The 24,720-nt window shown below is 42.3% G+C and overlaps 1 protein-coding gene across 5 annotated transcripts in view; it reads left to right on the top strand.

Moving 5' to 3' along the window:
• The window catches only part of DENND1A (DENN domain containing 1A), a 537,874-nt gene that overhangs the window by 247,260 nt on the left and 265,894 nt on the right, over positions 1–24,720 (top strand). For all 5 annotated transcript variants that reach the window (XM_029202625.1, XM_029202629.1, XM_029202624.1 and 2 more), the window contains 2 exons: positions 3,760–3,829; positions 23,718–23,798. In XM_029202625.1, the coding sequence (XP_029058458.1) occupies positions 3,760–3,829; positions 23,718–23,798 (151 nt within the window). The remainder of the gene's footprint in view (positions 1–3,759; positions 3,830–23,717; positions 23,799–24,720) is intronic.

The following is a 24,720-nucleotide window of genomic DNA, read 5'->3' as shown; positions in this document are numbered from 1 at the left end:
CACACACACACACACACACACACACACACACACACACACACACACACCCCTCTACCTTGCTTGGGCTCATTTAATGGCTTTGAACTGAACTATTAGCAAGTGAAGTGGGAGAGCTTTTTAAAATTTGTAATGGTTTTCTATTTTAGTACTTAAGACACTGGAGTGGAATCCCATCATATACACACTATTCCAGGGCACTCGTACATGTGTGGGAATGATTATACTGAAAGTCCATTCAGTGGAGTGAGATTAGAAAAGTGAGTCATCTATCTATCCTCTGTTGGACTCAGTTCCTAAGTTCACCTGGAGGGTAAGCAGCTCACCAAGCTGATAGATTTGCACAGAGGCAGTTTTCATTCAATAGGTCCCCTATACTTGGGCCATCTGCTTTGTTTCTATACAAACCAAGTCTGCTGTACATTGGAGTCATCTTAAGGGAATTTTACAGGTGATTTTGACTGTGAGCCATTTGACTCTATGTGCAATCTCTGGGACCTGCCCCTGCACTTCACACAAAGGCTTGTGATAGCCCACATTAGTGAGGTCATGTGTGTAGGAATACTTGAGTGCTGCCTGAGTTCTTCTCAAGTTTAAGAATTTATATTGCCTCACACAAAACAAAAGCCTCTTCATTTGACTGTCAGGTCAGGGAGTAAGGACAGACCCTGGGACAAAGTTACCTGACCTATGATTTGGCAAGAGAAGCTTGGATCAAGGCCGGTGCCTGGGAAGCAGACTTTTCCCATTTTGGCTTTTTCCCATCAAGGCTCTGCTGATTGGGTCATGATAATGCTCCTTCTGGTTTAATAATTTGATGCAAAAGCCTACGCTAAATAAAACACTTGGGAAAGAGTTCCAACCCCCCACCTAAACTATTACTCCTTGTTGTATATGTCTTTTTCCCACGTAGGACCGTGGCCTTCTTGAGTGCAGGGACCCTTTGTGATTGGGATTTTTGGCCCCAGCCTTGGACTGAGCCCACCACGTATTGATGCTGTGCATTGCAAACTCGAGCAGTTGCATTAAGGTAGCAAGTGGAGCAGGCGCCGTCCTTTAGCCGTCCCGGGAGGAGCAGTGTAATGGAGTGTTTGTTTCCTGTCTCTGGATTGGGAAGTAGTGTTTACTCCATGCTGACAGACAAGTACAAAATGGAGTGGAGGGTCTCCATATCCTCACCTGCACCCTTGCAGGCAGCGTGAAGCTGTTGTGTCCGCACTAATGAAGCAGTACAGGAAACGCCACTGGATAAAGTTCAGCTGTGAACCCTGGCCTCCCAACAGGGGAAAAGAGGGATCCTTTGAAGAAGACAGCTGGGTTTTGGTTTCAAGACCTTAACACTGCCATCACTAGATATTCATCTGTCAGTGCACAGGGGACAACATGTGGGGAACAGTTGTGTCCAGTCAGGCTGAAGGAAGAAAGAGATGGCTGATTTCCAGGGTAACTACAAAACCGCCCATGGCTGAGGGTTCTGCTTAGCGTAGCCAAAAAGAATCGATTTGGTGAGGTCGAGGCTGAGTGTGAGAACCTGGGCACAGTCTGCTGTGGGCTGGGTGGCCGTACCATGTCAACCTCCTGCATCCTCACAGCCCGGCAGGACGCGGAGGTGTGAGGTTGTGGGCCCAAACTATGTTGGTCAGTTGAACCTAGTGGCCAAAACTGCTTCCTATATACCACAGTCCTAAGTTATCAGAGAAGCCAGCCTGTCCCAAGTCACTTGATCAGGACTTCCTAAAATAACTTCAGGTTTTCTCTCATTTACTTGAAGCCATGGTTTCCTTACAAGAAAATATTTTCTCTTCTTGCTTCCCCTCGACCCCTTCCTGCTGGATTTAACTAGTGGTATTTTTTTCTTTCAGGGAAAAAAAAAAGATATTTGTAATCCTTGGTTGAATTTGTTTGCTACCAGTCCTCTAATCTGGGCAGGAGTTTTCTTCTGAGGGGATTTACTGTTCCTTCTATAATGGCTTTTAACTCAGCCGAGGTTTATTTAACAGAATAGGAAGGGAGAAACTTATCTCCTCCCTAATCCCTCTTGAATGTTTACATTACTTTGCCAAAGTAAATGCTGTGTAAAGTGACAGCAGTCCTTTGCTCTGTAATAATCAATATGCAGCTGCCAGAGCTGATTGAAACATATTAACATAAGTGATAATACTGTCATAGAAGTGAAAAGTTAAGTTGCTTATCAGTATATTGTGATAAGCTACTTAAATTTTACAGTAGCATGTGCTGGCTTCAGACAGACATTAATGACAGAGAACTGTGCGCTTTATCTGTCCTCTCTATTGCTTCTCACTTCATTTATTACCCTCAACGGTACAGCTGGTAATCTGTCCAGGGCGCTGATTTCCCTCTGCTTGGCAGGATGGAGTCAGTGCTCCACTCTATCAGTAACGGATACTGTTAGCGCAGCAGGGCAGATGTGAGCAGGTCGGCAGGCGCTTGGTATGACGCTCTTCCCACATGAGTATTTGATATTGCTTTGGAAAAGTTTCTTATGGAGAACAAAGCCATTTAAATTTTAAGTGAAAAAACTTCTTGGGAGTGGGGGTATGTTTCAACAATAATTCTATAGCAACAATGCGCCTTCGTTGTTAGTCTTTGGTTTTGTTTGTTCTATCAACACTGAGCACTGAGGGTCTGCTAGGCTCCATGCTTGGTCCTAGGAAGACAAAGTAAAGAAAGATGTGATCCTTCCTCTTCGTCATGCTCAGTCTGCTGGGAAGACAGACACGCCATTGAGGGCCACATGGTGTGTGGACTGTTCTAACAGGAGTTTGCACGTGACAGGGCAGCACAGAAAAAAGGGAATTGGGGCATGAGAGGTGGGGATGGGGAGGGGGTGGGGAACTGTTAGGAGGATGAATAGAAATCAGCTAGACTAGATCATGAAGGTCAGAGGGAGAAAAGTGCCGAGTGTATGCAGTGCAAGCTCTGGCAGGCTTGAGGATGCCTGGACATGCCTCGGAGCGTGGCTGCAGTGAGAGGAGTATGTATGTGGGGCTGCAGGGCGAGGACAGCCGGAGACACAGTCAAGGACCTGACAGAGGAGCCTTGAACACTGTCCTAAGAAGTCCCGTAGTGATGGGGCACCACTGCAGGAATTTAATCCAATGTGCCGCTTAGATTCGCACTTTAGAAAGACCATTCTATGAGCCACACAGAGGGTGGAGTAAGGTCAGGACCAGGCTGTCATCAGAGTTAAGGGACATGATGGTCAGAACCCGGTGGAGGGCAGGGTGGGGTGCAGAGTTAGAGCTCTTTCTGCAGTAAGTACAGGGAAGGGTGCACTGTAATAGAAGGTTTAATGAGTGGTTACAGGCTCATGGGGCCTTTGGGACACCTTGCACATGGCAGCAGTGGAAGTGCTGTATGTGTGTGTGGCTGTGTGTATCCAATGATGAGAAACTTGAACAGACGCTTTCCTGGAAGGGGTGGGTGTGGGGCCTGGGGGGCTATTCAGAGATGGTTCCTGATTGCAGAGTCTGCTTTGAATTTCTTCTCTGTGAACCTGTTCTAGCTCTGAGGCATGGGAATAATTTATAATGGACATTCAATCTCCTGCCTTACACAGGCAATTTTTTAAAATCTCAGAAATAATTAACATTTTACCAGTCTGCGTTTCCAGCACAGCCTACGACAGGAAGGCTCTTCACGATGTAGAGAGAAACCAAAATGTACCATCTTCAATTAGCTCCTGGTTAAAGTTTTTGACCTGCGTACTAATGTTCCATGTGTTTCCTCTTCTTCCCCCAGCTATCTCCCCTGGTTCGAAGTATTTTATAAGCTGCTTAACATCTTGGCAGATTACAGGACAAAAGGACAGGTATTTGCCTTTTATTTTATTCTTTTTAACAACTAAACTTTAACTTTCATGCCTTGTATTTCACTAAAACATTTACTAAAAAAGTAATGCATTCCCGTTACAGAAAATTTGGGAAATTCAGAAAGCAGTAGGAAGGAAGAGAAAAATCACTCCTAATACGTGTCCCTCCCCCGCCCCCTCCCCCCCACCAAATAAATATTGCTAGCATTTTGGGATGTTTTCTTCCTTTACTTTTTGAATTAAATAAGTAATAAATAGACCCTTCGCATTCGGAGTTAATAGTCACCATCTTGCATTCCCAGGCAGCTCCACAAGTTCATCGTATGTATTAAATAATAATTTTGCTGAGGCACAAATTTGAATTGCTGGAATTTGTGAGTAAAACACTTAACTGGCAAGTGACCTAACCAGCTGTCCCACTTCCCATTTCAGTAGGGCTTTCTTGTGCTTTTACAGTAATTTTTTTAAGGGTCTGAAAATCACTTTAAAAGTTCAGCTCTACCTCACTGTACTTTTGGAAGAAATGGTATGTTGAAGTATCCTCCATGGGCGTCAAGGGGCAACTGGATCTGTATTTAGACTTTTGACACCCACAGTTTTTAGGTACCATAATAATAGAAGCATTTCCCCCATGCTAATAAAAACGCTGTAAATCTTTTTCACAGCTGCATACCATGTACCTTGGTTTACTGAGACATTTCCTATTACTGGAAATTTTCATTATTTGGGATTTTTTTTCACTATTATAAGTATAGCTATTAGCATCTTTGAGCATAAAACATTTTCTTCATTTTGGAATGTTTCCTTAAGAAGAGAATCTCAGATGGGCCATTTTAAGGTTAGTGGACATAAACATTTGCCAAACTGCTTTCCAAAAGAATTGTACTGTTTTCTTAAAAGACAGATACCCTTAACTGGCAATGTACAAGAGTGCCCGGGTCACCATACTCTCACCAGTATCATTTGTTGAATTCATTGTGTTCTTGACAAGTGAACAGTTCTCATTGTTTTAATTGCATTTCTTTGATTATTAGTAAGTTGAATATTTGTCCATATATCTAACTTCTTATATTTTCCTTTTTTGTAAATGGCCTAAGATTTTTAATTAAAGAGATATATTATTATTAACTGTTAGAGAATTTTTTTCATCATATTTTCTACAGAACATTAGTTCTAAGAAATGCTCCACTCAAAAAGGGTTACCAGGGCTTCCCTGGTGGCACAGTGGTTGAGAGTCCGCCTGCCAATGTAAGGGACACGGGTTCGTGCCCCGGTCCAGGAAGATCCCACGTGCCGCAGAGCGGCTGGGCCCGTGAGCCATGGCCGCTGAGCCTGCGTGTCTGGAGCCTGTGCTCCGCAATGGGAGAGGCCACAACAGTGAGAGGCCTGCGTACCACAAAAAAAAAAAGGTTACTATAGTTGAGTGATATTGGGTCAGGGAAAGGGAAAGCTGTGTCTCATCTTTGTCTCCTTAAGATTCATGTAATATAGGCTCTGAAAAGTCCTACAGTGGAGAAATCTGTGTCACCCAAATATTCCCAACTTATTTGGCCCCATATGCTTTTAATTCCATGACAAGTATTAACATTCTGAGATGCCAGTGTTTCCTGGAACACACTTTGGGAAATGCTAATTTTGGAGAAAAGGTGGAAATTGTGTGAATAATGGATAAATCTTTAAGTTAGATTGACTTACTGGCAAATGTATTCCAGAGACCACAGTAAATGTGAGGAATAACTAATAGAAATGGCTCCCTAGATCACTACACTCACTCTGAAAGGATGCTTAGATATCAGGGAATTCTGTCCTAAAAGAAGTGATGTACTCTTTGATGAATGAGTTAAGAGGCCACCTTGGGTCTGTCCATTGATTGCTGATTCACAGTTCACTTTTGTCAAACATTCAGTTTTTCATTCAAAATTAAAAGAGGTCTTTAGTAAATAAAATTATATAGCATGTAGGCTCTTAACAGTCTTAGAATTGGAAGTTAACTCACATTTTTTTTCTCCCATATATAAGCTCCAGTCAGTTAAAAAAAAAAACTTACTAGACTTTGGAAAACATGTCTTGGGATACAGGAAAGATTGGGTAGGTACAAACTATGCATAGGAGAGATAGGATTATTACCCTGTAAAATTGGTGTATCCATCCTCTGTGCTGTTGCCCCAGATAAGGACCCTGCCTGTTGGAGTGTTAAAGACTGAGATTAGTGATGTGTTTTAGTGAAGTCTGTTTCCCTTATACAAAGGACTCTTTTTATTAAATTTCTTCTGGTTAAAGGAATTATGACACACATGATAGGTAGTCTGCCTACAACTGGCTTAATTGTTTGCAAGGTGTGGGTTATCAGATTAGAACATGAGGAAAGAGCTTTCATTAAAAAAAACAGAATCCCTTCCCCAAGTCCAGAAGTCATTGGGAAAGTTGGGCAGGGTAGGTAGGCTTCAGCTGGAGGCGTGGGGAGTGACCATGATGGCTCAGCATGGAGTGCCTGAGCCTAAGCTACATTATGAGAGTGTCTGTTTAATTCACTGACACACAGGGTTATCAGGCCCTGAGTAGGGCAATGATGGCATCCCTGTGGAAGGGATGGCAGAGGGTGAGGAGGGCATCTAAGCCAGAGAGCAACCTGGCTGAGGGTGTTGGAGGCTGAGGAGTGAGGCATTTATTTTTGTGGAACAGTGGTGTCAGTGGCTTGGCATCATCTGGGCACCAGATACCAGAACTTCAATGGGATCTAGATGAGCCACGTGGGAAAGAGGACAGCAGCAGTGGCCCAGCACTAGGGTGTTGGAGCCTGGGGTGAGGAGGGCATTTTTTATTGGTGGGAGGTCTGAGGGAGGGAGGCAGACATTGGTGGCCTAGCATTGGATGTCAATGTTCGAGCAGGGCAAGGAGGGCATCTAGATGGAGAGGGAGGTAGGGGCAGTGAAAAAAGATTGCTTACATACAAGCAAGTAAATATATTAAGAAAACAGGGGCAGGATTTTTCACTTTTGTTAGATTATTGTTACAAATATGTGAAGGGAGGAAACTAGAATGATTCCCATGTTGGATTAGAATTAGAGCCATGGGTATGAACCCATGGCTTTCAACATATGTGATATAGAAAACGGAGATGTAACTGTGTATTGTAGGTCTGTGTGTGTGTGTGTGTGTGTGTGTGTGTGTGTGTGATATATTCCCTGTCTCTATCCACGGAAAGGGTCTGGGGTCAACTATACACAAGTAGCAATGAGCACACCAAAGTGCCCAAATCTTGGTTTCTAAATTCATTTCCTACTAAAAGGAGCCAGGACTCCCTGAAGAAATGTCTAGTTCCAGAGCTGAGGCAGGGAAAAGTATGAGTCTGTAATATCTTTTTGTGCCAAAAGTAATGTAGTGCTCAAAACATGATGGAGAGAGGGGAGGAATCAAGATAGCGCAAGAGGAGGACGTAGATTCACCTCTCCTCATAAGGACATCAAGAATACATCTACAAATGGAGCAGTTCTCACAGAGCACCTGCTGAACACTAGTGGAAGACTTCGGACACCTAAAAGGACCAGAAAAATCCCCACACAACCGGGTAGGACCAAAGAAAGAAAAAAAGAAAAGAGGAAACAGAAAGGGACCAGCACCCCTGGTGGGGAGCTGAAGGTGAGGAGAGGTTCCTGCACTCAGAGAAACTCCCTCAGGGAGGTAAATCAGCTGGGACAGAGAAGGAGCTTCAGGGCATCGGAGGGGAATGCAGCAACCGGTCTGTGGAAGGCAGGAGAGAGTAAGATGTGCGTGCGTGGTCTGTGCTGCGGCCCTGCGCACCCCAGCCTGAGTCGTGTGTCTCCTGGTATGGAGGGTGCTGGGTGCTGGAAGGTGGGGTTTGGAGAGCGGACCCACGGAGGGAACAGCTGTTGTCTGTGAAGAGACAGCCTGAAGGGACGGGAGTAAGGAACTCCACAACCGGGCAAGTTCGCGGTTGCAAGTTGCAAGTTCGTGGGCAAGTTCGTGGGGAACAACCCCCTTCCCCACCCATCGGCCCCTGCCTCCACGGGCACTGGGAGGGTCACCCATCTTAGCAGGATTGCCCTTCCTTCAAGCCAAGGTCACCTCTGCTTGCGCAGGCTCCGGGATCCTGAGCGCTGCCCCCACCAAAGCCTCCTCGGGAATCAGCCCTGGGCGCCCCAGCCTGAGACAGGAATCGGCCAAGGCAGGCAGGGGCTGAGTGCTAAAGCGTGGGGTTAGGAGAGTGGACCCAGGGTGAGAACGGCTATTGGCTGCGTGGAGGCAGGCGGAAGGGACTGGAGTGAGGAGCTCAGCTGTGTGGAGACAACCTGAGGGGATGGCAGTGAGGGGCTCCGCGGCCAGGAGCACTTCTGGAGGAAGAGTGGGCTGCCTTGGAAGCGAGGCGCCATTGTTGAGTGGCACACAATGGGCGGCGCCGCCATCTTCGGACTCTCTCCCCACACGGCAGCCCCTGCCTCTGCAGAAAGTGGGAGGGACTCCCACCGGAGCAAGCACGCCCCAGTCTGTTGCAACTTCCTGCCAGTCCCGCCCCTGCAGGCACTAGAAGAGGATCCCATTGGAGGAAGCGCATGCATCCCACTTGTGGCCGCCTTTTCCCTCCGCGGCCTGAGCCAAGCAAGTGTGCCTCAGTCAGCTGCCGCTTTTTCCCCCTCTCACCTGGGCGAGGACCAGATGACTGAGGGTAGCCCACATGCAGAGGCACAGGTGGGACCAAAACCAAAGCTGACTCCCAGGGGCTGTGCAACGAAGGCAGAGAAACAGAAATCTCTCTCTGCAAGTGCACAAGCTGCAGATTAAATCCCCGCGATCGGCTTGGTATACCCTGCGTCTGTGGAATATATGAAGGGACAACGAGTGCTCCCACAGCTAAGCCTGGTCTAGCTTTAGCAGCTGTGGACTTTGGGGGCAAGTACACGCGGGAGTTGGACCAGGTCAGAGTCTCAGCTGCCCCCACTGTGCCCAAAGCGGGCCCAGAGACCTGCCTAAAGGTATTGGAGGGCCTCCTGGAGAGGCGCGGGGTACTGTGGCTCACTGTGGGGGCAAAGACACCGCGGAGGCCCCAGGAAAATACGTGGTTTTGGTTTCATTTTGTTCTGTTATTTTATTTATTTTTATCTTTTTAACATCTTTATTGGAGTATAACTGCTTTACAGTGGTGTGTTAGTTGCTGCTGTATAACAAAGTGTATCAGCTATACTTATACATATATCCCCATATCACCTCCCTCTTGCGTCTCCCTCCCACCCTGCCTATCCCACACCTCTAGGTGGTCGCAAAGCACCGAGCTGATCTCCCTGTGCTATGCGGCTGCTTCCCACTAGCTATCTATTTTACATTTGGTAGTGTATATATGTCCATGCCACTGTCTCACTTTGTCCCAGCTTACCCTTCCCCCTCCCCGTGTCCTCAAGTCCATTCTCTAGTAGGTCTGCGTCTTTATTCTTGTCCTGCCCCTAGATTAGTCAGAACCTCTTTTTTTTTTTTTTAGATTCCATTTATATGTGTTAGCATACGGTATTTGTTTTTCTCTTTTTGACGTACTTCACTCTGTATGACAGACAGTAGGTCCATCCACCTCACTACAGATAACTCAATTTTGTTTCTTTTTATGGCTGATTAATATTCCGTTGTATATATGTGCCAAATCCATTCATCTGTCGGTGGACAGTTAGGTTGCTTCCATGTCCTGGCTATTGTAAATAGAGCTGCAGTGAACATTTTGGTACATGACTCTTTTTGAATTATGGTTTTCTCAGGGTATATGCTCAGTAGTGGGATTGATGGGTCATATGGTAGTTCTATTTTTAGTTTTTTAAGGAACCTCCATATTGTTCTCCATAGTGGCAGTATCAATGTACATTCCCACCAACAGTGCAGGAGGGTTCCCTTTTCTCCACACCCTCTCCAGCATTTATTGTTTGTAGATTTTTTGATGATGGCCATTCTGACTGGTGTGAGGTGATACCTCATTGTAGTTTTGATTTGCATTTCTCTAATGATCAGTGATGTTGAGCATCCTTTCATGTGTTTGTTGGCAATATGTATGTCTTCTTTGGAAAAATGTCTATTTAGGTCTTCTGCCCAATTTTGGATTGGGTTGTTTGTTTTTTTTTGATATTGAGCTGCATGAGCTGCTTGTAAATTTGGAGATTAATCGTTTGTCAGTTGCTTCATTTGCAAATATTTTCTCCCATTCTGAGGGCTGTCTTTTCGTCTTGTTTATGGTTTCGTGTGCTGTGCAAAAAGCTTTTAAGTTTCATTAGGTCCCATTTGTTTATTTTTGTTTTTATTTCCATTTCTCTAGGAGGTGGGTCAAAAAAGATCTTGCTGTGATTTATGTCATAGCATGTTCTGCCTATGTTTTCCTCCAAGAGTTTTATAGTGTCTGGCTTTACATTTAGGTCTTTAATCCATTTTGAGTTTATCTTTGTGTATGGTGTTAGGGAGTGTTCTAATTTCATTCTTTTACATGTAGCTGTCCAGTTTTCCCAGCACCACTTACTGAAGAGGCTGTCTTTTCTCCATTGTATATTTTTGCCTCCTTTATCAAAAATAAGGTGACCATATGTGCGTGGGTTTATTTCTGGGCTTTCTATCCTGTTCCATTGATCTATATTTCTGTTTTTGTGCCAGTACAATACTGTCTTGATTACTGTAGCTTTGTAGTATAGTCTGAAGTCAGGGAGCCTGATTCCTCCAGCTCCATTTTTCTTTCTCAAGACTGCTTTGGCTATTCGGGGGCTTTTGTGTTTCCATACAAATTGTGAAATTTTTTGTTCTAGTTCTGTGAAAAATGCCATTGGTAGTTTGATAGGGATTGCATTGAATCTGTAGATTGCTTTGGGTAGTATAGTCATTTTCACAGTGTTGATTCTTGCAATCCAAGAACATGGTATATCTCTCCATCTGTTTGTATTGTCTTTAGTTTCTTTCATTAGTGTCTTACAGTTTTCTGCATACAGGTCTTTTGTCTCCTTAGGTAGGTTTATTCCTGGTATTTTATTCTTTTTGTTGCAGTGGTAAATAGAATTGTTGCCTTAATTTCTCTTTCAGATTTTTCATCATTAGTGTATAGGAATGCCAGAGATTTCTGTGCATCAATTTTGTATCCTGTTACTTTACCAAATTCATTGATTAGCTCTAGTAGTTTTCTGGTGGCATGTTGAGGATTCTCTATGTATAGTATCATGTCATCTGCAAACAGTGATAGCTTTACCTTCTTTTCCGATTTGGATTCCTTTTATTTCTTTTTCTTCTCTGATTGCTGTGGCTAAAACCTCCAAAACTATGTTGAATAATAGTGGTGAGAGTGGACAACCTTGTCCTGTTTCTGAGGAAATGGTTTCAGTTTTTCGCCATTGAGAATGATGTTGGCTGTGGGTTTGTCATATATGGCCTTTATTATGTTGAGGTGAGTTCCCTCTGTGCCTACTTTCTGGAGGGTTTTTATCATAAATTGGTGTTGAATTTTGTTGAAAGCTTTTTCTCCATCTATTGAGATGATCATATGGTTTTTCTCCTTCAATTTGTTAATATGGTTTATTACATTGATTGATTTGCATATATTGAAGAATCCTTTCATTCCTGGGATAAACTCCACTTGATCACGGTATATGATCCTTTTAATGTGCTCTTGGATTCTGTTTGCTAGTATTTTGTTGAGGATTTTTGCATCTATGTTCATCAGTGATATTGGCCTGTAGTTTTCTTTCTTTGTGACATCTTTGCCTGGTTTTGGTATCAGGGTGATGGTGGCCTCGTAGAATGAGTTTGGGAGTGTTCCTCCCTCTACTATATTTTGCAAGAGTTTGAGAAGAATGGGTGTTAGCTCTTCTCTAAAGGTTTGATAGAATTCGCCTGTGAAGCCATCTGGTCCTGGGCTTTTGTTTGTTGGAAGATTTGTAATCACAGTCTCAATTTCAGTGCTTGTGATTGGTCTGTTCACATTTTCTATTTCTTACTGGTTCAGTCTCAGAAGGTTGTGCTTTTCTAAGAATTTGTCCATTTCTTCCACGTTCTCCATTTTATTGGCATATAGTTACGTGTAGTAATCTCTCATGATCCTTTGTATTTCTGCAATGTCAGTTGTTACTTTTCCTTCTTCATTTCTAATTCTATTGATTTGAGTCTTCTCCCTTTTTTTCTTGATGAGTCTGGCTAATGGTTTATCAATTTTGTTTATCTTCTCAAAGAACCGTCTTTTAGTTTTATTGATCTTTGCTATTGTTTCCTTCATTTCTTTTTCATTTATTTCTGATCTGATCTTTATGATCTCTTTCCTTCTACTAACTTTGGGGTTTTTTCTTCTTTCTCTAATTGCTTTAGGTTTAAGGTTAGGTTGTTTATTTGAGAGGTTTCTTGTTTCTTGAGGTAGGATTATATTGCTATAAACTTCCCTCTTAGAACTGCTTTTGCTGCATCCCATAGGTTTTGGGTCATCATGTTTCCGCTGTCATTTGTTTCTAGGTATTTTTTGATTTCCTCTTTGATTTCTTCAGTGATCTCTTGGTTATTTAGTAGTGTATTGTTTAGCCTACATGTGTTTGTATTTTTTACAGATTTCTTTTTTCCTGTAGTTGATGTCTACTCTCATAGCATTGTGGTCGGAAAAGATACTTGATACGGTTTCAATTTTCTTAAATTTACCAAGGCTTGATTTGTGACCCAAGATATGATCTATCCTGGAGAATGTTCCATGAGCACTTGAGAAGAAAGTGTATTCTGTTGCTTTTGGATGGAATGTCCTATAAATATCAATTAAGTCCATCTTGTTTAATGCATCATTTAAAGCTTGTGTTTCCTTATTTATTTTCATTTTGCATGATCTGTCCATTGGTGAAAGTGGGGTGTTAAAGTCCCCTACAATGATTGTGTTACTATCAATTTCCCCTTTTATGGCTGTTAACATTTGCCTTATGTAGTGAGGTGCTCCTATGTTCGGTGCATAAATATTTACAATTGTTATATCTTCTTCTTGGATTGATCCCTTGATCAATGTGTAGTGTCCTTCTTTGTCTCTTGTGATAGTCTTTATTTTAAAACCTATATTTTCTGATACGAGAATTGCTACTCCAGCTTTCTTTTGATTTCCATGTGCATGGAATATCTTTTTCCATCCCCTCACTTTCAGTCTGTGTGTGTCCCTAGGTCTGCAGTGGGTCTCTTGTAGACAGCATATATACGGGTCTTGTTTTTGATCCATTCAGCCAGTCTGTGGCTCTTGGTTGGAGCGTTTAATCCATTCACATTTAAGGTAGTTATCAATATGTATGTTCCTATTACCATTTTCTTAATTGTTTTGGGTTTGTTATTGTAGGTCATTTCCTCCTCTTGTGTTTCCTGCCTAGAGAAGTTCCTTTAGCATTTGATGTAAAGCTGGTTTGGTAGTGCTGAATTCTCTTAGCCTTTGCTTGTCTGTAAAGGTTTTGATTTATCCGTTGAATATGAATGAGATCCTTGCTGGGTAGAGTCATCTTGGTTGTAGGTTTTTCCCTTTCGTCACTTTAAATATGTCCTGCTACTCCCTTCTGGCTTGCAGAGTTTCCTCTGAAAGATCAGCTTTTAACCTTATGGGGATTCCCTTGTATGTTACTTGTTGTTTTTCCCTTGCTACTTTTAATATTTTTTCTTTGAATTTAATTTTTGATAGTTTGATTAATATCTGTTTCGGTCTGTTTCTCCTTGGATTTATCCTGTATGGGACGCTACACTTCCTGGACTTGACTGACTATTTCCTTTCCCATATTAGGGAAGTTTTGAACTATAATCTGTTGAAATATTTTCTCAGTCCCTTTCTTTTTCCCTTCTTCTTCTGGGACCCTTATAATTTGAATGTTGGTGCATTTAATATTGTCCTAGAGGTCTCTGAGATTGTCCTCAATTCTTTTCATTGTTTTTTCTTTATTCTGCTCTGCAGTACTTATTTCCACTATTTTATCTTCCAGGTCACTTATCCGTTCTGACTCAGTTATTCTGCTATTGATTCCTTCTAGAGAATGTTAAATTTCATTTATTATGTTATTCATCATTGTTTGTTTGCTCTTTAGTTCTTCTAGGTCCTTGTTAAACGTTTCGTCTATTTTCTCCATTCTGTTTCCAAGATTTTGGAGCATTTTTACTATCATTACTCTAAATTCTTTTTCAGGTAGACTGCCTATTTCCTCTTCATTTCTTTGGTCTGGGTTTTTACCTTGCTCCTTCATCTGCTGTGTGTTTCTCTGTCTTCTCATTTTGCTTAACTTACTGTGTTTGGGGTCTCCTTTTAGCAGGCTGCAGGTTCATAGTTCCTGTTGTTTTCGGTGTCTGCCCCCAGTGGCTAAGGTTGGTTCAGTGGGTTGTGTAGGCTTCCTGGTGGAGGGGACTGGTGCCTGTGTTCTGGTGGATGAGGCTGGATCTTGGCTTTCTGGTGGGCAGGACCGTGTCCGGTGGTGTGTTCTGGGGGTGTCTGTGACCTTATTATGATTTTAGGCAGTCTCTCTGCTAGTAGGTGGGGTTGTGTTCCTGTCTTGCTAGTTGTTTGGCATAGGGTGTCCAGCACTGTAGCTTGCTGGTTTTTGAGTGGAGCTGGGTCTTAGCGTTGAGATGGAGATCTCTGGGAGAGCTTTCGCCATTTGATATTATGTGGAGCCGGGAGGTCTCTGGTGGACCAATGTCCTGAACTCGGCTCTCCCAGCTCAGAGGCACAGGCCTGACACCTGGCTGGAGCACCAAGACCCTGTCAGCCACATGGCTCTGAAGAAAAGGGAGAAAGAAAGAAAGAAAAAATTAAAATAAAATTATTAAAATTAAAAAAATTATTAAAAAATAATAAATTAAGAAGTAATAAAAAAGAAAAGAGAAAACAGAAAGAAGAGAGCAACCAAATCAAAAAGTAAATCCACCAATGATAACAAGCGCTAAAAACTATACTAAAAAAAACCAGAAAAAAAACTCTAGGACAAATGTTAAAAGCAAAGCGATACAGACAAAATCACACAAAGAAGCATACACATACTCACAAAAAGAGAAAAAGGAAAAAATACATATATATAAAAAAAAAAGGAAGAGAGCAACCAAATCAATAAACAAATCTACCAATGATAATAAACTCTAAATACTAAACTAAGATAAACATAAAACCAGAAATAAATTAGATGCAGAAAGCAAACCCCAAGTCTACATTTGCTCTCAATATCCACCACCTCAATTTGGGGATGATTCTTTGTCTATTCAGGTATTCCAGAGATGCAGGGTACATCAAGTTGATTGTGGAGATTTGATCTGATGCTCCTGAGGCTTCTGGGAGAAATTTCCCTTTCTCTTCTTTGTTCACACAGCTTCTGGGGTTCAGTTTTGGATTTGGCCCCACCTCTGCATGTAAGTCACCTGAGGGCATATCTGTTCTTTGCTCAGACAGGCGAGGGTTAAAGTAGCAGCCGATTAGGGGGCTCTGGCTCACTCAGGCCAGAGGGAGGGAGGGGTATGGAACGCGGGGTGAGCGTGCAGCAGCAGAGGCCGATGTGATGTTGCAACAGCCTGAGGCATGCTATGTGTTTTCCCGGGGAACTTGTCCCCGGATCATGCGACCCTGGCAGTGGCAGGGAGCACAGGCTTCTGGGCGGGGAGGTGTGGATAGAGACCTGTGCTTGCACACAGGCTTCTTGGTGGCTGCAGCACTAGCCTTAGCGTTTCATGCCTGTCTCTGGTGTCTGCGCTGATAGCCGCAGCTCACGCCCATTTCTGGAGCTCATTTAGGCGGTACTTTGTATCCCCTCTCCTAGCCCACCACAAAACAATGGTCTCTTGCCTCTTAGGGAGTTCCAGACTTTTTCCCGGACTCCCTCCGAGCTAGCTGTGGCACACTAGCCCCCTTCAGGCTGTGTTCATGTAGCCAACCCCAGTCCTCTCCCTGGGATCTGATCTTTGAAGCCAGAGCCTCAGCTCCCAGCCCCCGCCCGCCCTGGCCAGTGAACAGACAAGCCTGTCTGGCTGATGAGTGCTGGTCAGCGCCAATCCTCTGTGCAGGAATTTCTCGCTTTGCCCTGTGCACACCTATTGCTGCACTCTCCCCTGTGGCTCTGAAGCTTCCCCCCTGTCCACCACCTGTCTCTGCCAGTGAAGGGGCTTCCCAGCGTATGGAAACTTTTCCTCCTTCACAGCTCCCTCCCAGAGTTGCAGGTCCTGTCTCTATTCTTCTGTCTCTGTTTTTTCTTTTTTCTTTTGCCCTACCCAGATACGTGGAGAGTTTCTTGCCTTTTGGGAAGTCTGAGGTGTTCTGCCAGCGTTCAGTAGGTGTTCCATAGGAGTTGTTCCACGTGTAGATGTATTTCTGTTGTATTTGTGGGGAGGAAGGTGATCTCCACTCTTACACCTCTGCCATCTTGAAGGTCTCTCCCTGTTTTTATTTTTATATGTTCTTTAAGAAAAACGTTTTAAAATATATTTTTTATTTTTCTATCTTTATTTTACTCTTTTGTGTTTCTTTGGTTTTGTTTTTCTTTGTTTTCTGTTTTTATTAGTTTTTTTTTCATTGTTTTCATTTTGGGGTTCAGTTGTTTGTTTTCTTGTTTTGGGGGGTTTTTTGGCCTTTTTTTCTGCTTGTTTTTGTTTGGTTTTGTGCTTATCATTTGTCTTGGGTTTTGTTTGTCTGTTTCTCTTCTTTTCCTTTTTTTCTTTCCTTTTTTTTTGGGGGGGGGCCACGCCATGCAACTTGCAGGGTCTTAGTTTCCCTGCCAGGGGTCAGGCCTGAGCCCCTAGGGTGGGAGCACCAAGTCCAGGACTGCCAGAAAATTCCCGGCCCCAGGGACTATTAATTGGGGTGAGCTCTCACGAGGTCTCCACCAAGATCTAAGATCTCACAACTGCCTGCAGGCTCCACTTGCTGGATGCCTCAGGCCAAACAACCACCAAGACAGGAACACAGCCCCACCCATCAGCAGACAGCCTGCTTAAAGTTGTACTAAGCTCACAGACACCCCAAAAAATACCCCCTGACGCAGCCCTGCCCATCAGAGGGACAAGACTCAGCTCCACCCACCAGAGCTCAGGCACCAGTCCCTCCCTCGAGGAAGCCTACACAAGCCCCTGGACCAACCTCACCCACCAGAGGGCAGACAACAGAAACAAGAAGAGCTAAGACCCTGCAGCCTGTAGAAAGCAGACCACAAACATAGTAAGTTAGACAAAATGAGACGACAGAGAAATATGTTTCAGATAAAGGAGCAAGGTAAAAACCCACAGGACCAAATAAATGAAGAGGAAATAGGCAATCTATCTGAAAAAGAATTCAGAGTGATGATAGTAAAGATGATCCAAGATCTCAGAAATAGAATGGAGGCAGAGATCGAGATGATACAAGAAATACTTAACAAGTACCTAGAAAAACTAAAGAACAAACAAACAGTGATGAACAGCACAATAACTAAAATGAAAAACAGACTACAAGGAATCAGTAGCAGAATAACTGAGGCAGAAGAATGGGTAAGTGAACTGGAAGATAGAATAGTGAAAATAACTGCCACGGAGCAGAATAAAGAAAAAAGAATGAAAAGAAATGAGGACAGTCTCAGAGACCTCTGAGACGACATTAAACAAACGAACATTCAAATTATACGTGTCCCAGAAGAAGAGAAAGAGAGAGGGTCTGAGAAAATATTTGAAGAGATTATAGTTGAAAACTTCCCTAACATGGGAAGGGAAATAGTCACCCAAATCCAGGAAGCACGGAGAGTCCCAAACAGGATAAACCCAAGAAGAAACACGCCAAGACACATATTATTCAAACTAACGAAAATTAAATACAAAGAAAAACTAAAAGCAACAAGGGAAAAGCAAAAAATAATGTACAAGGGAATCCCCATAAGGTTATCAGCTGATTTTTCAGCAGAAACTCTGCAGGCCAGAAGGGAGTGGCAGGATATATTTAAAGTGATGAAAGGGAAAAACCTACAACCAAGATGACTCTACCCAGCAAGGTTCTCATTCAGATTTGACAGAGAAATCAAAAGCTTTACAGACAAGCAAAAGCTACAAGAATTCAGCACCACCAAACCAGCTTTACAACAAATGCTAAAGGAACTTCTCTAGGCAGGAAACACAAGAGAAGAAAAAGACCTACAAAAACAAACCCAAAACAATTAAGAAAATGGCAACAGGAACGTACATATTGATAATTATGTAAATGGATTAAATGCTCCAACCGAAAGACACAGACTGGCTGAATGGATAAAAAATACAAGATGCATATATATGTTGTCTACAAGAGACCCACTTCAGACCTAGGGACACATACAGACAAAGTGAGGGGATGGAAAAAGATATTCCATGCACATGGAAATCAAAAGAAAGCTGGAGTAGCAATACTCATATCTGACAAAATAGACTTTAAAATAAAGACTGTTACAAGAGACGAGGCAGGACACTCCGCAGTGATCAAGGGATCAATCCAAGAAGATATAACAATTGTAAATATTAATGCACCCAACATAGGAGCACCTCAATACATAAGGCAGATGCTAACAGTCATAAAAGGTGAAATCGACAGTAACTCAGTAATAGTGGGGGACTTTAACACCCCACTTAACACCAATGGACAGATCATCCAGACAGAAAATTAATAAGGAAACACAAGCCTTAAGTGACACAGTAGACCAATTAAGATAGACTTACTTGATATTTATAGCACATTCCATCCAAAAGCAACAGAATACACATTCTTCTCAAGTGCACATGGGACATTCTCAAGGATCGATCACATCTTGGGTCACAAATCAAGCCTCAGTAAATTTAAGAAAATTGAAATTGTATCAAGCATCTTTTCTGACCACAACACTGTGAGATCAGAAATCAGTTACAGGAAAAAGAAGAACTGTAAAAAATACAAACACATGGATGCTAAACAACATGCTACTAAATAACCAGTGGATCACTGTTGAAATCAAAGAGGAAATAAAAAAACAAATGACAGTGAAAGCATGATGACCCAAAACCTATGGGATGCAGGAAAAGCAGTTCTAAGACAGAAGTTTATAGCAATACAATACCACCTCAAGAAACAAGAAACATTTCAAACAACCTAACCTTACACCTAAAGCAACTAGAGAAAGAAGAACAAACAAAACCCAAAGGTAGTAGAAGGAAAGAAATCATAAAGATCAGAACAGAAATAAATGAAATGGAAACGAAGAAAGCAATAGCAAAGATCAATGAAACTAAAAGCTGTTCTTTGAGAAGATAAACAAAACTGATAAACCGTTAGCCAGACTCATCAAGCAAAACAGGGAGAGGACTCAAATCAGTAAAATTAGAAGTGAAAAAGGAGAAGTTACAGCTGACACCACGGAAATACAAAGTATCATAAGAGAGTACTACAAGCAACTCTATGCCAATGAAATGGATAACCTGGAAGAAATAGACAAATTTTTAGAAAGGTACAACTTTCCAAGGCTGAACCAGGACAAAATAGAAAATATGAACAGACCAATCACAAGTAATGAAATTGAAACTGTGATTTAAAAATCTTCCAACAAACAAAAGTCCAGGACCATATGGCTTCACTGGCGAATTCTATCAAACATTTAAAGAGCTGACACCTTTCCTTCTCAAACTCTTTCAAACAATTGCAGAGGGAGGAACACTCCCAAGCTCATTCTGTGAGGCCACCATCACCCTGATACCAAAACCAGACAAAGATATCACACACACAAAAAGAAAATCACAGACCATAATTTTCTGGTGAACATAGAGGCAGAAATCCTCAACACAATACTAGCAAACAGAATCCAATAACTCATTAAAAGGATCGTGCACCATGATCAAGTGAGATTTATCCAAGGGATGCAAGGATTCTTCAATATACACAAATCAGTGTGATACATCATATTAAAGTGAAGAATAAAAACCATATGATCATCTCAATAGATACAGAAAAATCTTTTGCCAAAATTCAACAGCCATTTATGATAAAAACTCTCCAGAAAGTGGGCATAAAGGGAACCTACTTCAGCATAATAAAGGCCGTATATGACAAACCCATAGCAAACATCATTCTCAGTGGTGAAAAACTGAAAGCATTTCCTCTTAGATCAGGAACAAGACAAGGATGTCCACTCTTGCCACTCTTATTCAATATAGTTTTGGAAGTCCTAGCCACAGCAATCAGGGAAGAAAAAGAAATAAAAGGATTACAAATTGGAAAAGAAGAAGTAAAACTGTCACTGTTTGCAGATGACATGATACTATACATAGAGAATCCTCAACATGCCACCAGAAAATTACTAGAGCTAATCAATGAATTAGGTAAAGTTGCAGGATACAAAATTAATGCACAGAAATCTCTTGCATTCCTATCCACTAATGATGAAAAATCTGAAAGAGAAGTTAAGGAAACACTCCCATTTTCCACTGCAACAAAAAGAATAAAATACCTAGGAATAAGCCTACCTAGGGAGACAAAAGACCTGTATGCAGAAAAGTATAAGACACTGTGAAAGAAATTAAAGATGATACCAACAGATGGAGAGATATACCATGTTCTTGGATTGGAACGATCAATATTGTGAAAATGACTGTACTACCCAAAGCAATCTACAGATTCAGTACCATCCCTATCAAATTACCAAGGCCATTTTTTACAGAATTAGAACAAAAAATTTTACAATTTGTATGGAAACACAAAAGACCCTGAATAGCTAAAGCAATCTTGAGAAAGAAAAGTGGAGCTGGAGGAATCAGGCTCCCCGACTTTATACTACAAAGCTACAGTAATCAAGACAGTATGGAACTGGCACAAAAACAGAAAGAAAGATCAATGGAACAGGATAGAAAGCCCAGAGATAAACTCACATACTTATGGTCACCCAATCTATGACAGAGGAGGCCAGAATAAACAAAGGAGCAAAGGCAGCCTCTTCAATAAGTGGTGCTGGGAAAACTGGACAGCTACATGTAAAAGAATGTAATTAGAACGATCCCTAACTCCATACACAAAAATAAACCCAAAATGGATTAAAGACCTAAATGTAAGGCCAGAAACTATAAAACTTTTAGAGGAAAACATAGGCAGAACACTGACATAAATCACAGCAAGATCTTTCTCAACCCACCTCCTAGAGTAATGAAAAATAAAAACAATAATAAATGGGACCTAATTAAACTTAAAAGCTTTTGCACAGCACACAAAACTATGAACAAGACGAAAAGACAACCCTCAGAATAGGAGAAGATATTTGCCAACGAATCAGCTGACAGGGATTAATCTCCAAAATTTACAAACAGCTCATGCAGCTCAATATCAAAAAAACAAACGACCCAATCAAAAAATAGGCAGAAGACCTAACTAAATAGACATTTCTCCAAAGAAGATATAGAGATGGCCAACAAACACATGAAAAGATGCTCGACATCACTAATTATTAGAGAAATGCAAGTCAAAACTACAATGAGGGGGCTTCCCTGGTGGCGCAGTGGTTAAGAATCCCCCTGCCAATGCAGGAGACATGGGTTCGAGCCCTGGTCCGAGAAGATCCCACATGCCACAGAGCAACTAAGCCCGTGCACCACAACTACTGAGCCTGCCCTCTAGAGCCTTTGAGCCACAGCTGCTGAAGCCCGCGCACCTAGAGCCCATGCTCCGCAACAAGAGAAGCCACCGCGAGAAGTCCGCACACCGCAACGAAGAGTAGCCCCTGCTCGCCGCAACTAGAGAAAGCCCGCGCACAGCAACGAAGACCCAACACGGCCATAAATACATACATACATACATACATACTACAATGAGGTATCACCTCACACCATTCAGAATGGCCATCATCAAAAAATCTACAAACAGTAAATGCTGGAGAGGGTTTGGAGAAAAGGGGATGCTCCTACAGTGTTGTTGGGAATGTAAATTGGTACAGCCACTATGGAGAACAGTATGGAGGTTCCTTAAAAAACTAAAAATAGATACATGCACCCCCGTGTTCATTGCAGCACTATTTACAATAGCCAGGACATGGAAGCAACCTAAATGTTCATCAACAGAGGAATGGATAAAGAAGATGTGGCACATTTATACAGTGGAATATTAGCCATAAAAAGGAATGAAATCGTGCCATTTGCAGAGACGTGGATGGACCTAGGGACTCATACAGAGTGAAGTAAGTCAGAAATAGAAAAACAAATATTATATAATACCACTTATATGTGGAATCTAGAAAAATGGTACAGATGAACTTATTTGTAAAGCAAATATAGATACACAGATGTAGAGAACAAACAAATGGATACGAGCGGGGGAAGGGATGGTGGGATGAACTGAGAGATTGGGATTGACATATATACACTACTGTGTATAAAATAGATAACTAATGAGAACCTATGCACAGGGAACTCTACTCAGTGCTCTGTGGTGACCTAAATGGGAGGGAAATCCAAAAAAGAGGGGATATATGTATATGTATAGCTGATTCACTTTAGGGAGAATGAGTGACCGCACAATAGAGACCTCAGGTGAATTAATCAAATGATTAAAGTGAACATCATCAGAAATGGGATGAATTGAAATCTGAATCAATAGAAAACATCAAGGAAGTGAGTGTTATTTTACAAAATGGTTGGTCTCACTGTCAGGTTCATACAAATCCAGGAAAGACTTAGGAACTGTTCCTGACTGATGAAAACTAGAGAGTCACAGCATTTGAAGGCAACATGTGATTCTGAACTGGATAATTTTGCTATTCAAGGACATTATTGGCACAGTTGGCAACACTTGGTGGGATCTGAGGATTAGATGGTAATGTTTCAGTGTTAATTTCCTGATTTTGATGATTAATTGTTGTTATGTAGGAGAATGTCCTTTTTATTTATGGATGTTGGGACATAATGTTGGTAACTCACTCTCAAATGGAAATAAAGTTTTTTTGTACTGTCGTGTGATTATTCTGTAAATTTGAGATTGTTTCAGAGCAAAATTAAACTTGTGTACCTGCACACGTTCATTTCTACCCCTTGAGAAATTTGAGTAACTTATGAATTCAGATTGAAACAGGATTTTACTTTGGGCCCATCCTCTTTTCCCTCTCCTTTAAATTCACTAACAAAGACAGCTGTGGAACAGCAGAGAGGGCTCTGGGTTTGAACACAGAAAACCTGTGATTAGCTCCTGGCTGTGCAACTTACCAGCTGGATGATTTGAGTCAAGTTCCTTTACCCTTCGGAGCCTTAGTTTTCAACCTGTAAAGTGAGGTAGTTGTGAGGCTCAAACACCTACCAAATGGGTACAAATGTAAACTTATTACTGTTTTATCAGCACAGAGAATTCCACAGGGTGGGAGAAATAGCTTTTGGATAATTCCATAAACAGTGTTCTTTTGAGCATTTTAAAGGTGAACCTGTTTTCAGTCGAAGAATTTGTACTGCTTTGCATTTCACTTTGTGGCTCATTTTCACTAATTAAAATGCGCAGCCACCATCCTGTATTCCATGCTGTTGTAGTAGTTCATTTTTAACTTTCCATAATTGGAGGTTGCTGTGTATCCAGTGAACACTCAATAAAATTAATTGAGGGTAATGATGATGAAGACAAGATCTATAGTGTCATCGTTATTTCTCCCTACCACCCCCGCCCTGTAAGCTGGGGTTGTTTGCATTTAAAAGTTGTTGCTATGGAGTTGAGAGGATAGATTTGCTGAGAGCTTATGGTATATGATCCATAAAAGGCGGTCATGGTAGGTGTCTCACTAGGTAGAAAATGTCAAACTTGGTGTGGGCGGATCTGTTTGGCTCTTTTATTGAGCCTAAGCAGTGTCTTTTGTCCAACCCTACTTGAATATCAAACCTATTTCTGTTGTGTGCCCAGACCTCCCTGCAGGTCTCTGACTAAGGGCTCAGCCCTGCCTTTGTTACTTAGGCCTTTTATTTCTTTCAGGAGAGTCAGTGGAATGAGCTTCTTGAAACTCTGCACAAACTTCCTATCCCTGACCCAGGAGTATCTGTTCATCTCAGCGTGGTAAGTGGCGGCAGTATATTAGCAATCACTGAGAAAAAAGAGCCAAATGGGATTGTCTTCTGTCATCCGCACCTTCCCCACCTCCAAGTACTGTGAGACCTCAAGACAGGCCAGGGAGATGTATTTCTTTCTTTCTCTGGGATTCCATGAGAAATGGATCCCAAATGCCCCCAGGCTCCTCTCTTCCTGGCTGTCATCCCATCGCTATCATCTCCTGAATGGCAGATGCTGGGCTTGGAATGGGATGGCTGACCCCTGCCTCCTCAGCCCCTGTGGGGCTCCTTGCCTCATGCTTTGCCCCCTAGCACTGCTGTGTCTGCCCCTTCACTGAAGCCCATCCTGCCACCCCCGAACCTTCAACACCGCCTTTCCCCTGTTTACCAGGGTAACCCCCCTTAGCTAAGGTTTTTTTTTTTTTGCCCCAAGCAGCTTGTACACTTTGCAGTACTTAGTCACAAAACACGTTGAAACAACCTGTTTTCCTGTCTCCGCCACTGGACTGTACGCCCTCAAGGACAGGGATAGAGACTGTCTAGCACAGTTCCTGGCCAGATCGTTTCCTTGAACTCTTCTATGTACATGCTATGTGGTCTGTAGTGTGCCAGGGTGGAAAAGCCTCTGAATTACAAATTGGGAGATTTCAATCCCCAAGTCATAGTTTTGCCAATGACCTGAGTGATCTTAATCAAAACCTTTAACTTCGTGGGTCTCAATTTCCTCATCTGTCAGATAAGGCGTCAGATAAGGAGTTCTTTTCCATATTTCAGTTACTGCAATTCTCTAGGTCAAACCCTTGTCACCACCGTCATCAGAATTCTCAGATGGATCCCCTTTGACCAGCTATTGATTATCTAGGGGCTATTTCCCCCATGTTGTGGGGTCTGAATGTTTAAGAAGTTTTGTCTTTCAGCTTCAGTAGAAC

The sequence above is a fragment of the Monodon monoceros genome, unplaced genomic scaffold, assembly GCF_005190385.1.
Source record: "Monodon monoceros isolate NGI ecotype Baffin Bay Population unplaced genomic scaffold, NGI_Narwhal_1 Super_Scaffold_5, whole genome shotgun sequence".
Lineage (NCBI taxonomy): Eukaryota > Metazoa > Chordata > Mammalia > Artiodactyla > Monodontidae > Monodon > Monodon monoceros.
Note: the sequence above shows the minus strand (reverse complement) of the source record. Positions and strands in the feature narration are given on the sequence as shown.